At 37.4% G+C, this 14,692-nt stretch overlaps 3 protein-coding genes across 3 annotated transcripts in view; 2 read left to right on the top strand and 1 right to left on the bottom strand.

Annotated features, from left to right (window-relative positions):
* The window catches only part of appbp2 (amyloid beta precursor protein (cytoplasmic tail) binding protein 2), a 10,707-nt gene extending 7,562 nt beyond the window's left edge, over positions 1-3,145 (top strand). Inside the window, exons 11-13 of the mRNA XM_016525302.1 lie at positions 608-798; positions 988-1,153; positions 2,088-3,145. Coding sequence (XP_016380788.1) covers positions 608-798; positions 988-1,153; positions 2,088-2,350 — 620 coding nt within the window. The 3' untranslated portion in view covers positions 2,351-3,145. The remainder of the gene's footprint in view (positions 1-607; positions 799-987; positions 1,154-2,087) is intronic.
* A 4,155-nt stretch (positions 3,146-7,300) lies between these two features.
* On the bottom strand, positions 7,301-9,303 carry LOC107718303 (uncharacterized). The gene is made up of 6 exons (XM_016525325.1): positions 9,057-9,303; positions 8,785-8,880; positions 8,397-8,509; positions 8,186-8,309; positions 7,583-7,755; positions 7,301-7,499 (listed from the first exon to the last, which is right to left on the bottom strand). The coding sequence occupies exons 1-6, from the start codon at positions 9,094-9,096 to the stop codon at positions 7,437-7,439; spliced, it is 609 nt and encodes a 202-aa protein (XP_016380811.1). The 5' UTR covers positions 9,097-9,303; the 3' UTR covers positions 7,301-7,436.
* Positions 9,304-10,405: 1,102 nt separating this feature from the next.
* Positions 10,406-14,692, top strand: part of LOC107718299 (ubiquitin carboxyl-terminal hydrolase 32-like) — a 62,268-nt gene continuing 57,981 nt past the window's right edge. The window contains exon 1 of the mRNA XM_016525321.1: positions 10,406-10,643. Coding sequence (XP_016380807.1) covers positions 10,586-10,643 — 58 coding nt within the window. The 5' untranslated portion in view covers positions 10,406-10,585. The remainder of the gene's footprint in view (positions 10,644-14,692) is intronic.

The following is a 14,692-nucleotide window of genomic DNA, read 5'->3' as shown; positions in this document are numbered from 1 at the left end:
GCGAGAGAGAGAGAGAGCGCGAGAGAGCACATACCAGCTTCATCACTGTGTCTGTCACTCGACTCTGTTCCTCTTTCGGGCTTGAACTGATGGTAAAACTAACGACATTATTAATATCTTGATATTTACTTTGAGAGCTGACGCTCGCGATTATGGTAAGGGGCGTTGCATTTCCGACGCGTGCTTGTGGTGTTTGGCCAATCACAATGCATTGGGTCAGCTGGCCAATCAGAGCAGGCTGCGCTTGTCGGAAGGAGGGACTTTGTAGAAAACGAAGCATTTGAGAGAGGCGTGGCATAGAGGACCTACAATAATGTACAGTATTTGAAAAATAATGTGTTTTTTGAACATTAAAGCATGTCAACATATTCTGTTACACCAAATACACAAAATAATGATCTTTAAAAAAGGTATTAAATTTACCCCTTTAAAAGGTATTAAATTTAACTCCATGGTTCCTGTATATACCCTGCAACTTTAAGATGGCCCTTGACAGTTCAAAGTAGGATTATCTTTTCACTCATCATTCAGTTTGTTTAGATTTCGTTTTTTTTTTTTAAATCATGTTACGTCAAGCTAATTTGTATATCCGATCTTCCATCACAAGCCCTAATCCTGGAGGAGATTGCCATTGATTGCCATAACAAAGAAACCGAGGAACGCCTCCTGCAGGAGGCCCATGATCTGCACCTCTCTTCCCTGCAGTTGGCCAAAAAAGCTTTCGGAGAGTTCAACGTTCAGACGGCAAAACACTATGGGAACCTGGGCCGCCTCTACCAATCCATGCGCAAATTTAAGGTCCTTATTAATTCTTATTTAAACCTGTGAGAATGTACAGGTGTTATAAGATAAGTAAATCATCACAAGTGGATCATTGTGCAAGCTGTGTGTTTTTGGTTTTTCTTGTGTAAGCTAAACTCAACATAGAGTGCTTTTGAGGTTGCTGTTGGGCTGACTGACTTTTCCATTGTGTGATTTGTAACGCAGGAGGCAGAGGAGATGCACATCAAGGCCATTCAGATCAAGGAGCAGCTGTTAGGACAGGAGGACTATGAGGTGGCTCTGTCAGTGGGACACTTGGCCTCGCTCTACAACTATGACATGAATCAGTATGATGATGCAGAGCGCCTGTACTTGCGTTCCATCGCTATTGGTGAGGGTTACTTTTGTTGCTAATGCATTTTGGATGTTTTGGATGTTGAATGCAGTACCATTAGTTATTGACCTTTTTTTCCGTCTTTTTTTAAATTATTAATTTTATTTTTATTTATTATTAAAAATTATTATAATTTAATATTGGATATACATGTTGGACAAAATTGGATATTAAATTGTAATGCTCATTTACATTGTTTTTACATTTCATTTACCTTTGCTGTCATCAAATGCTTAAATAGTTTTTTTGAAAAGATTAACAGTTTATTTTTTACATTTTTAATTCTTGATTTTAATTCATTTTTTATTTAAATGCTGTTTATTGTTAAAAGCAAATCTGAAAAAAAAAACATCAATATCCATTTTTATATTTTGTACATTATGCTGTAATGCCTAAATTCACTTGTAACATTTAAAATGAATAATTTTTGTTTTTAGTGTTTTATTTTTAGTCTGTTTAGATAGTAGTGAATTTATCAGTAATGAAACATGAAAATAATTATTTATCTGTATCGGCCACAATTTCAAAATCTTGCATCCCTAATTGTGGGTAATTTATAGCACTGTTAAAATTATTTTATGCTTAAAAAGGCAGCATTTATTTGTTCAGAGATATAGTAAAAACAGTAATATTGAGATATCTTACTACAATCTTAAAATAACTGTTTTCTATGTTAATATATTTTAAAATGTAATTTTTTTTCCTGTGATGGCAAAGCTGAATTTTCAGCATCATTACTCCAGTCTTCAGTGTCACATGATCCTTCAGAAATCATTCCAATATGCTGATTTGGTGCTCAGGAAACATTTCTAATTAATATCAATAGTGAAAACAGTTAATATATTTGTGTAAACGGTAATACATTTTTACTGACTCCAAACTTTTGAGCTAAATACCTAAACATAAACCATATGTCTGTTGTTTCCTTCAGGCAAGAAACTGTTCGGGGAGGGCTACAGTGGATTGGAATATGACTACAGAGGCCTGATAAAACTGTACAACTCAGTTGGAAACTACGAGAAGGTCTTTGAGTACCACAATATTCTGTCCAACTGGAACCGTTTAAGGGACAGGCAGTTTGCAGTAGCCGATGCGCTGGAGGACGTCAACACGAGTCCCCAGGCCACAGAGCAGGTGGTGCAGTCTTTCCTGCTTTCCCAGAGCCACGGAGCTGGACGCCCCTGCTTGGGCTAACAGCCAGGAAGCCCACCAGAAACATAGATGTGCACTCCCACCCCCATTTTGCACCCTCACATCCATTTATTCATTTAAGTAGTCGGGACAGGCGGGGAGTGTGATTTATTATCTTGAGCTTGAGCTCAAGGACTGTCAATTCACTTGTACCAGCAACTCCCCAAGCCCGCTTCCTTAAAATGGGAGAAAAACAATAGCATCTGTGCTACCATGTTATGACTCATGATGGATAAGCAACCGTTCATTGAATTTGTTCACTCTCCTTTGAAGAACCCGACCATTTCTCTGACTTCAAGAGGAGTTGAATAAAACAAAGCAGAACAGTCCGACAAAGACGGAAAACTTCCACGCCCTCTATTCTTTTTTTGATTTTATTTTGTATTTGAAGGAGAGTTGCTCCACACTACAGGAATACTTTGTTTATCACTGCATTGTCTAAATGTGGAGGAAACTGCTCAACGCAGCTCCCACAGAACGAGATTCGACGAGAAAAGGCCCATCATTCATAAAGCGAGTGAAGGAACATCCATAGACGTCCGTGTCCCCATTAACACCAGGATTAGAGCTTGACTTCATGTAATGCAAAGCTTTGCATTTGAGGATTACCTGTGTGCTCTCTGGAAAATGAGACCAGCCATGTTACATTATGGACCATTGTTTATTTTTGCTTCTTTTTTTATTAATAATTCATGTCGCGTGTGGAATTTACGGACCAGTGGGTTTACGATTGCTCTAGATACCTTGTTTTAAGTTCTTTTCTGGTTTTGTATTCCCTTAGTACTGACATAGCTTATTTTAAACTGCCAATAATTTATATGCAAGGTATGCTACAACTTGTAGGTGTAACGTTGCAAACGGATGAGCCAAAATGACTTCTGTTCATTATAATAATACGTGTGCGACCACAGCTAATTGCCATAATATGAACTAAACAGAGTTGGAGGATGAGTTCACAAAGCCGGCTTTCTGTCATAGCGGAGCCTTATTCATGCGCACACACACACACACGATATAAGCTGAAGCGGTGATAGTTACAGGACCAAGTTTCCCAGGTCGTTGTTGTTTTCCTTTCAGAGCTCGGCCCCGGGTGGCGTAGATTAACACCCCTGGCCCACTGCCAACTGACTGGACACACAGAAAAAAGGGCTGAGCGCATCACCTGTCATGAAGAGGCTTCCCTGCTGGGGAACCTACGGTATAGTGCACAGGGGTGTGAATCCACGCACGATTGTGTAGTAGCAGTGCAATATTTGCTGAGCGCACCTGTACCACTCCAAAACCAATCCGTCTGACTCATTTCACTGCCGCTCCTCTCTCGGATATATCCAAAAGCCACACAGAATCGCAACCAGGTTGACAACATTTCCAGAACATTTCACAAGTTGAATGAGGACCGTTCAGATTAAATTGGCATCCTTTTGTCACACTTTCATAAAGAACTCATTGTTTTTTGCTGAAACAAAGCCTTGCTGCAGGCTAGTCATGTAGAATGTGCTTTTAGTGTCTCGCCACATTTTAGCCCCCATCAGGCAGCACCGGGACCCCAGATCGAGCTGAAGTCCCAGCCTTAGTCTTAAAGGACTCTCAGCTGGCGGGGATCTGCTTTGTCAGCTTTTTTTGAGTAGCTCTTAGAACGAAACCTCCACTTGCAGTTTTTCAAACACCTTTAGTCCCGTAAACCGAGCAAGAGATCATCTAGGGCATGTGAGGGACTTTATTTAGCCCATTTTCACTCCTTAAATCCCTTTATTGTTACGTTTGAAGTCTGATTGTGAAGAACCAGGTGGTCTTAAAAGGATAGTCCACCTCAAAATGAAAATTCTGTTGTAATTTTCTCACCCTCATGTCATTCCAAACCTGTATGCTTTTCTTTCTTCTGTGGGACATAAAGGAAGATATTTTGAAGAATGTTGGTAACCAAACAGTTTCGATTTCCATTGACATTCATTGTATGGACAAAAAATACAATGGAAGTCAATGGGAACTGAAAATATCTTCTTCAAAGTATTTTCTTTTATGTTTCACAGAAGAACGAAAGTCATACAAGTTTTGGAAAAACGTGAGTGTGAGTAAATGATGATAGAATATTCATTTTCGGGTGGACTATTCCTTTAATACTTTATTTGAGGCAGCAAGTGAAGGACAGGAATTAGTCTTGGTTAGAGAGAAGGAATATTGTAACAAATAAACTGTGATCTTGCACGCTTTGTTAGTGCATTTCCATTGACTATGTGCTGTAATGGACTGAATTAGTGGAGTTCTCGTATCAGATGATGAGTTTAGGAATATGAACATCAAATGTAAAAAAATAATGTACATGGGAAACAAGCTTGGTGGATGCTGAATGAATTTATAACGTAGCTCTGATTGCTTGCTTGCTTCTGAATGTCGATTCAAGGGCTTATTTGTCAACCTCAAGTGGTATTTCCTGATTAGAAAGATGGTTGATCACTGTTGATCAAATCCAAACTGCTTCTCGATCTGAATTGGCCACAGTTCCCCAAAAATCAAAGGTGCTTCTGGATCAAACGTTCTCTTTGTTTGCATGTTTAAGTAAATGTATATAGATGTAGATGCATTGCTACAAGTGGTTATTGTCCCAGTGAGCTCCATAGTGACAGAAAAAACAATCTTATACTGAGCAGTTAATAAATATCCCATGAAATAAGAGAACAAAGAATGAACTTTGCGACTCTGAATTGTTAAACTGATCACAGAAATTAATAAACTGCATCCTCTGACAATAAAAGCAATCCTGTCATTACAACTTTTCTTCAAAATCTGCCCTCAGAGAGTTGGAGAATGTAATGAAGGGTTGATAACTGATACAGTGGGGCCTTTTAGATGCTAATTATCTTTATGAAGTCCTCAGACATGCTGCCACGTGTAGATTGTGATTTAGCCAAAGTGCTGTTTCAGATGGATGATGGTGATCCTTGAAGTAACAACCTACAAGTGGACGTGATCTCTTATGATTTTCTTTTCTTGTCTATATTCATTGGAGACACTTTAGAAGAGTTTTTGATCCAATCCAATGACAAAGAAGAGGACAATTGTGTTATTTAACATCGATACTGACTGTTACCCTGGAAATGTCAGTAACCTGTGCCACAGTGAGCCTCTGCTTGGATACTCTTCAGTCATTGGCTTTATGTAACTCACCCTCAGTAGAGTCTGCTGTACATTGTACATCTGTAACCACCAAACCATTATTAAACTCATTTGTATCCAGCATTGTGAAAATCTGTAACTACTTCTAACACAAAAAAACAATATAGAGCTGTCTAATAGACTACAATGAGCAATATTGCTTCTGAAGTATTAAAGTTGCTTTATTTTTTGCCTTTACATGATTATTCTCCACCTGTTCCTGAAGTCGTTGTGATATGTTTAGAGTCCATGACTTGAATGAATGCGACGGGATCCTGCAAAAACCACTCTTTTGGGTGGATTGGTGGCTGAACAAACAATTGAGAATAAAAGACTGTACTCAGCACGTGTACGTCTGGAAGAGATTTACTGTATCTGTCCTTGAACATGGCTACTTAAAGTTTTTATGAGAACTATTATTAATCTAATCAATTATACACTACTGTTCGATTTTTTTTTTGTAATACTTTTATTCAGCAAGGATGCATTAAATTGATCAAAAGTGAGAGTAAAGACATTTATAATCTTACAAAAGAATTATATTTCAAATAAATGCTCGTTAATAATTTAAAATGGCAAACCTTTTATTTGCACAGCCATTGATTATTTTTACATTTATGTATTTGCCAGATGAATACATTGCATTCAAGGCACATTTTATCAGTTCATGCATTTCCTGAGAATCAGACTCATAGTGCCATATGTTACTGTTTGAACTGTAGAAACAATAGTCCCAAACAATAAATACAAAATAAATACATGAAGTGCAATTTTTGCATCAAGAAAATCTCAAAAACAATGTAAGCTTATATATATATATACAGGTGCATCTCAATAAATTAGAATGTCGTGGAAAAGTTCATTTCAGTAATTCAACTCAAATTGTGAAACTCGTGTATTAAATAAATTCAATACACACAGACTGAAGTAGTTTAAGTCTTTGGTTCTTTTAATTGTGATGATTTTGGCTCACATTTAACAAAAACCCACCAATTCACTCTCAACAAATTAGAATACTTCATAAGACCAATAAAAAAAACATTTTTAGTGAATTGTTGGCCTTCTGGAAAGTATGTTCATTTACTGTACATGTACTCAATACATGGTAGGGGCTCCTTTTGCTTTAATTACTGCATCAATACGGCGTGGCATGGAGGTGATCAGTTTCTGGCTCTGCTGAGGTGGAAGCCCAGGTTTCTTTGACAGTGACCTTCAGCTCATCTGCATTTTTTGGTCTCTTGTTTCTCATTTTCCTCTTGACAATACCATAGATTCTCTATGGGGTTCAGGTCTGGTGAGTTTGCTGGCCAGTCAAGCACACCAACACCATGGTCATTTAACCAACTTTTGGTGCTTTTGGCAGTGTGGGCAGGTGCCAAATCCTGCTGGAAAATAAAATCAGCATCATGCCATGCCGAATTGAGGCAGTAATTAAAGCAGAAGGAGACCCTACCAAGTTATTGAGTACATGTACAGTAAATGAACATACTTTCCAGAAGGCCAACAATTCACTAAAAATGTTTTTTTTATTGGTCTTATGAAGTATTCTAATTTGTTGTGAATTGGTGGGTTTTTGTTAAATGTGAGCCAAAATCATCACAATTAAAAGAACCAAAGACTTAAACTACTTCAGTCTGTGCATCGAATTTATTTAATACACGAGTTTCAAAATTTGAGTTGAATTACTGAAATAAATGAACTTTTCCACGACATTCTAATTTATTGAGATGCACCTGTATATAAGCTACATACATCTATAAGGTTTTCAAGAGAATAACATTACTCCCTGGTAAACTGGTTTATCTTTTCCATAAGTTACATTCAACAAACAAAAAAACAATGGTTTTTTTTAGATGCTTATTAGACCAGAAGTGTCATAAAATACAAATTTCAATCTTAAACCCTTACAACATCCTAAATGACCCTTTAGAGATCCCTAGTACTTCTTTTCTTCCTCTTCATCCACTAAGAATCTCAAATGGGTTATAATGCACCACATCTGCAAAATGACACAAACAGTAGTATTTACAGATAAATGCCTTTATTATGACAGTAGTAATGCTGGGTAAACATGCTCCTCACCTCAACTGCAAAGCCCAGCAAGCGTCCTGCTGCCAGCACCAGAATCCCCAGAATCTGTAGCCAGTTTGAGGCATAGAGAGTCTGCGACAGCACCTCATGCTGGTAGCCATACAGCCACACGGGTAAAACATGGAGCCCTGCTATTGTCAGAATGCCCAAAGGAGTCTTAAAGCCTGCATGAAGAATAACAGCATTCATCAGGGATTTTCACAATTAAAAGGGTTAACTCTGGGTCATTCTAAACCCCAGGTAAATGGAATCCTGGGTAATATTGCTTTACTTTTCACATATCAAATTTTTCCTGAGTGAACTTTTTGGCCTATAAAAGTAAAAATCAAAAAGTCTCTTTTTCACCAATGCTTTTTCAGTCACCATTTCTACTGTTTTTTTTTACTGTTTATAAACAGTGTTTCCCACTGTACAAGTTTGGCACCGTAATGCGGGTTATGCAGGGTTTCATTACCCCGGGTAAAAAGCGGTGCTAACCCCCCTTTTAAAGGGGTTAAAAGTGGGGTTTAGAATGTTAAGTGCAATGTGAAAAGCCATACTTCTGTGCTTTTAAACATTTTACGGTTTAAAAAGAAACAAAATTACTTGTCATACCTTTTGCCATCACTGCCCGCACCCAACCCGGGCTCTCCGTGAAAGAGTTCTTCCATTGGGCACCTCTGGCATTATGGTTGCACACAAATACACACCACTCCACTGAAGACACCAGCCAGCCCCACTTCACAAGCACAGAGATCAAAGTCATTCAAACTAATACAAACATGTTTGGGACAAACAAATACAAACCTCTACTGATTGAACTTACATCATAAAGCATGTTCCAGAGCATGCCACGTCCTAGGTTGTCGATGACCACATCCAGCCACGCTCCGAACCTGGAGGTCTGCTGCAGGCGACGTGCCGCCCAGCCATCCACCCCTGGCACGAAGATAAAATACTAAATCAATAAATGTAAATATGAAAATTCTTGAAATACACTTTAATTAGTGAACAAGTAAAAAGTTTTGTTTGCCAAGGTTGTGTCCTGCAGTGACATATATTTGTCAAAGCAAGAACATTTGAGTAATAATAAAACCTTTTGTGCAATGGAAAGTTTCCATGGATGTTAAAGGTTCTTCATGGAAAAATATGCTAATAAAGAACCATTAAGAGTATGTATTTACAATTTCCCTAGCTTTCATGTATTTACCTACCATCCAATATAATTGATAACACATACAAGGGTACAAAACTTCCTGGGTCACTATACAGAATCCAGGCAATGAGAACAAGAAGAATCCGGATATAACCTATAAAAAGAAACATTTTGCATTACAAATAATACCATAATTAGAGTACATTTACTGATTAAATATAGGCTATGTCATAAATGTAGTTGGGGTGATCCAATATTTTTGATTCTTTAAAACGAATTCTGCTGCTGCAACAAATACACAGATGTCACGTAATAATTACTCTCACTCACCGATTACATTGGGTACATAGAAAAAGACATGAAATCCCATATCACAGGTGCTCTTCTCTGCTGCTCTGTCTATAGTAACCGTCTTCTGTGTCGGAAACAACACGTAGGCTATCTTATTTAAATGCCTTCGTATGCGCAATATCACCTAATCAAAATGTCATTATGATCATAAACATTTATATCACTGTAAAAGAGTCCATCTCTTCTCCATGAGTGACATTTATGGCAGAGCATATAAACAGGACTCTCTTCCGGCTTTATGACAAGTTTTATAAGCGTCATTCGTGTTGGAATAGACACTAGATGCCATAGGAGGGCGCTAAAAAATAAGAGTCTGAAAGATTGTATTAATCGGTGAGGCTGAATTAAGATTAATAAAAGGTTGGCGCCAAATACGTACGTGTACGGAAGGGTACATTTGCATGAAGTACTACTCAGAACTGATTTTGTGTAGATCATACATTCCTTAAAAATAAGAGACAAAACCAGTGTTGTTATTGATTGTTATTGATACCTATACTTTTTTAATAATTAAAATAAAGGTGAAATAAATAAGAATGTATATATATTATATTAGAAATGTTGCATTGGAAACTAACTTAAATGAAATTAGCTGAAGTACTAAAATGACTAAAACTGAAATAATTATAAATTAAAAAACATAAATAAACTAAAAACTGACAAAAGCACATAAAATTATAATAAAAAAGCGGAAAATATAGAAATATATTCAACATTAATAAATACTATAATAGTAGGCTATAGTAAAAATGAATAGTAAATGAATAGTAAATTATACTACAATAATGTTACGAAATTGTTTTATTGATTTTACTGCAAAAAAGTAAGATACATTTAAGCAATTTTTAAAACATGATAATTTACATGACTCAAAAATTTTAAAACTACTTAACAGCTCATTTGAATCATATTTTTCGTGGGTGATAAAATTAATAAGCAAAAATAATTCAGTCATAAAAAAAATAATTCAAAAATTAATAAAACATGTTCTGCCTCCACACAGTGCACCATGCCAGAAAAAAGCTATTAGTGTCCATCAGGAAAAGCTGTTTTTGGTTTATGAAAGTTTATTATTAACCATTTTATCCCCATATTATATACACTATGTGTTTGAAAAGTAAAGAAATGGCGTTGTTGCCCTGATGCAACACGGTGCAAAATGAGTAAACTACCTCCTCACAACCTCGCTAATATCAAAAAATCTAATAGCAACCATGGAAATTAAAGTCGACGGCACGACAGCCAAGCTCTGAGCGCAAATGCGTCGGTGCTGCGTTTCTGACGCTCATACGCCCCCTGTGTTCTGATTGGACAAAACTCACGTGATCAAGTATGGAGGCGTCGGCGTTTAGACGCGTCACTCGCTGATAACGCAAAACTCTACCGCTTGACTTGATAGGAACACCATACCGAGAAAAAAAAACAAAAACAAAAAACAACGGAAAACAAGACAACAGGCACCGGTCACTCTCTGCACATTTCTGCCATTGCCATGAAATGAGGGCACCATGGGCGCCAAGGAGTCACGGATAGGCTTCCTTTCGTATGACGAGGCCATTAAAAGAGGTAAGAGGTTAGAGCTTCAGCGATTAACGGCGGTCTGTCAGTTACGCGACAGTGCTAAGCTAGCGTTAGCCAGCTAGTTAAGCCCACGTATTAACTCTGTCTGCGAGCTAACAAGTCTCAACCTGTAATTTCGCAGAGCTGTTATGTGAAGTAGCGGGTGTGAAGGGGCTTGGGGGATGAAGGTGGGGCTGTTTTGACTTGTCTTTGTGTTATTAGTGAAATGTTGTTAGTGGCTCAGTCTCAAAACCTAGTTAGCTGTCTACTTAGATTTTTCTGCATCATATTTGAGTTCACAAGCAATCGAGATGCCCAAAATCGTCTGAGAGTGCACCTCACACTTGGTTTTGACACACAGCCAGTGTCTAACTAGCAGCCGACTGGAAGTGGAACTAATCTGGGCGGTGCAGGAGCGTCCACACTGACAAACAGATTTCACTAATCTGTCAACATTTCTCAACACCCCCGTGGTATTTATCATGTACCCTATTGTACTTTATCAGCTCTCTGCCTAAGAAAAGGGTGGAAGTGCTTGTCCTGACACACTGAAATCTTATTTTTGCGCTTGCTAGCTACTGACCAGTGTATTTCCACCCCTTTACCGTCGGTTATTATTATGACGGTTGGTGTTATTTAAGGGTATTTTTTCACTTTCAGAGGGAAGTGGATGTCCTTCAAGAATGATTAAGTTATTGAAGAATCATTTAGTACTTGAGATAAGTGTTTTTAATAAAGGCCTGTTGACAAGATAATGACAGCTCCTATCAGCTGTGAAGTGTGTACTTAACTGAGGATGTAAACAAATATTTAAAGGGATAGTTCACCCAAAATTTTAAATCCTGTCATCTTTTGCTCACCCTTATTTTATTCCAAACATGTTTGACTTTCTTCTGTGGAACATAAGAGAAGATATTTTGAGAAATGTCCAGTCAGTGGGTACCAAAATTGTCAACATTCTTTAAAATATCTTCTTTTATGTTTTGCAGAAGAATTAGAAAGCGCTTTATTGCCAATTGTGTTTACACACACAATGAATTCGTCTTGGTGACAGGAGCTTCTAGTGCGGAAAGTACAGACATAATGCAGACATACATATAATTTAAGGTAATAAAACATAACAGTAATAATTATGCATTTAATAATGGTGGGAAGCGAGGTTACATTTGAGAATATGTTATCGAATATAAATATTAAAGGGAACCCTGAAAGTGACGTGACATGTGGCCAAGTATGGTGTCCCATACTCTGAATTTGTGCTCTGCATTTAGCCCATCCAAGTGCACACACACTGCAGTGAGTAGTGAACACACAAACATACACACACACCTGGAGCAGTGGGCAGCCATTTTTGCTGTAATGCCCAGGGAGCAGTTGGGGGTTCGGTGCCTTGCTCAAGGGTCTCACCTCAGTCGTGGTATTAAGGGTGGACGAGAGCACTGGTCATTCACTCCCCCCACCGACAGTCCCTGCCGGTACCAAGACTCAATCCTATGACCTTTGGGTTACAAGTCCAACTCTCTAACCATTAGGCCATGACTGGTTTCACACAGGTTTCTGTGCGTTCATGATCCAATTTAGATTTCTGAAACTAAAATCTGGATGTCAGTGTAGTCTGATGCTGACAGGCCTTGATGCTGCCGTGTTTATGTGTGTCTAGTGATCGGGCTGTTTAGAGCAGATACTGGCACCTGAGATCAAGTGCGTCAGCACTTCTTTTTTCCCCCACACCTTGATGAATAAGCAGAATTATTTGCATCTATGTTTCTCTTACCAGGAAACCACAGGCCAGGATTTACATTCTGGCCAAACCTATTACAGCTACAGAGGAATTTCTTCATCTTGTTGACATAATTGCTCATATAATGTTTCACAACATAAATAGGGTGTCTTGTGAGTCACCTGAGAGTGTTGAAGTGTTGTGATTATTATCCTACAGCACTGTGTGTGTGTGTGTGTGTGTGTGTGTGTGTGTGCCTAACCCGTTAGTAGAGGTAGAATTACCCTAATTGTTCCAGCTGCACACACACTGTCATGGTACATTTATTGCAGTTTTTTGTGCCATGCTGCCCAACAGCCAATGTTGCTGACATCACTTCATCACAATAACGTAGTGTAAAGGAGGAATGGCATTCACGTCAGCATTTTATTGTTTGTTTTATTAATGGCTTGTTCTCGATCATGTAATAGTTTTCCTTAAATATATCGTTGTGTATTATAAATTATAATGAAATAATATCCATGGCTCCAATAAATTATATAAAATAATATATAATGTCTGTCAATGTGATGCATTAATTTTTAAGCAACATATTGGTATTTCTTAAGGCCCGTTCACACCAAGAACGATAACAATACTAGCAGCATCCACACCAGCGAACGATGTTGTCAGTTTATTCTAAGCTCACACTCGCCCGCCGCTTTAAATTATTGAGCTCGTTATAGCAGGATTGATTCTGATTGGGTTAATGTTTTTATCATTCATCAGCTGGAAAAAATTGTTCTGAAAGTGATTCCAATGATATAATTTCTCTGTGCCTTTATCGTTATAACTGTGGTGTGGACTCTGCTATTCTTTAATACTGAGAAATTTTTTTAGAACTATATCTTTATTGTTGTCTTTATAGTTATTGTCCTTGGTGTGAATAGGCCTTTAAAAATAGGGATGTTTTAAAAAAAATTATATCATACTTTCCTAATCCCTTTTTTCAAAATGGACCAACTAATGGGTTTTCTAAATAACTAGTCGACTTATCAATCTTAAGGAAGCGCTGTATATTGAGATTGGTTTTGGTGTCATCTGACCTTGATACTATGCATTTTTATTAGGTGTTTACATTAGACATTAGTTCTTGCATTTAAAAACAGCTTGACAGAACACAAAAAAAAGATAAATTGTCAGGGTCTTGAGATGCTTTGAAAATGTTTATTAATAGTGCATGTCACTAAAAATATCTGAACAAAAAAAAAAAGTCTAGAACAATTACCGTATTGGCCCGAATATAAGACGACCCTGATTATAAGACGACCCCCCTTTTTCCAGATGTACCTTTTTTGGAAAAAGGCTTTTTAAAAACCAAATCTTGTTTTTTCTCAGTAAAACACATTTTGTCTTCAATTATTTTCATATTGCATATTTTTCCTATTTTAATTTTTGAAAGTATGGTAAAAACTAGTAAAATGTACCAACAATCACATTTAAAAAATATACACTTTTTGATATACCATTAAAAAACCAACAACGGGCAGCCCATCTGAATTAGGACATTTAGGCTATCCATCTAATAGTAGCCTACCAAAATCTTATTAACAGTAGAAGTTCAATCTTACTGTAGTCTTCAAATCTGGGTACTGTCTTACGTTTTAAAATCACAAAGGGAGTTTGGTCCCATCAGGCTAACGTAACAGTCACGACTCATGCAGCTGTAAGGTTTTCTTCTTCTTTTGTTTTGTTCGCGATCTTTACAACATGCATTACATTACGTATTTCATGGCGCACTCGTTTTATGCGTATTTGGCGCCACCTATTGTTGTGGGTGTATTATTGACATGTCAAAGTCTAGACCCTGAATATAAGACGCGTTTTTTCAATTTGGCGCCACCTATTGTTGTGGGTGTATTATTGACATGTCAAAGTCTAGACCCTGAATATAAGACGACCGCGTTTTTTCAGATGTATTTCCAAGAAAAAAACATCGTCTTATATTCGGGTCAATACGGTAGTTGATCTCAATAATAGTAGGATTAGTTGACCATCCTGACCTGTCCCTAAATAGAATTTTTCATTAAATGTCTTAACATTGGATTAATGTTTGTAATTTGTAGCTGGAAATTGTATAGCCTTAGTTTGGCAGCTGTAAACTCATAAACACTTTTCCTGGAAAATGATTAGGGATGCACGATATTGGATTTTTGCTGATATACGATATGCCGATATTTTTCAACTCATTTTGGCTGATACCGATATATTTCCTTTTGTTTGGAAACAACACCAAGTCTCTCCTGTGCAGAAATTATAAGCAAAATATTTTTTAATTTTGGTTAGTTTTTAACAA

This window comes from Sinocyclocheilus rhinocerous, unplaced genomic scaffold (genome assembly GCF_001515625.1).
Source record: "Sinocyclocheilus rhinocerous isolate Xijiao unplaced genomic scaffold, SAMN03320098_v1.1 scaffold1024, whole genome shotgun sequence".
NCBI lineage: Eukaryota > Metazoa > Chordata > Actinopteri > Cypriniformes > Cyprinidae > Sinocyclocheilus > Sinocyclocheilus rhinocerous.
This window is presented reverse-complemented; position numbering and strand designations above follow the sequence as displayed.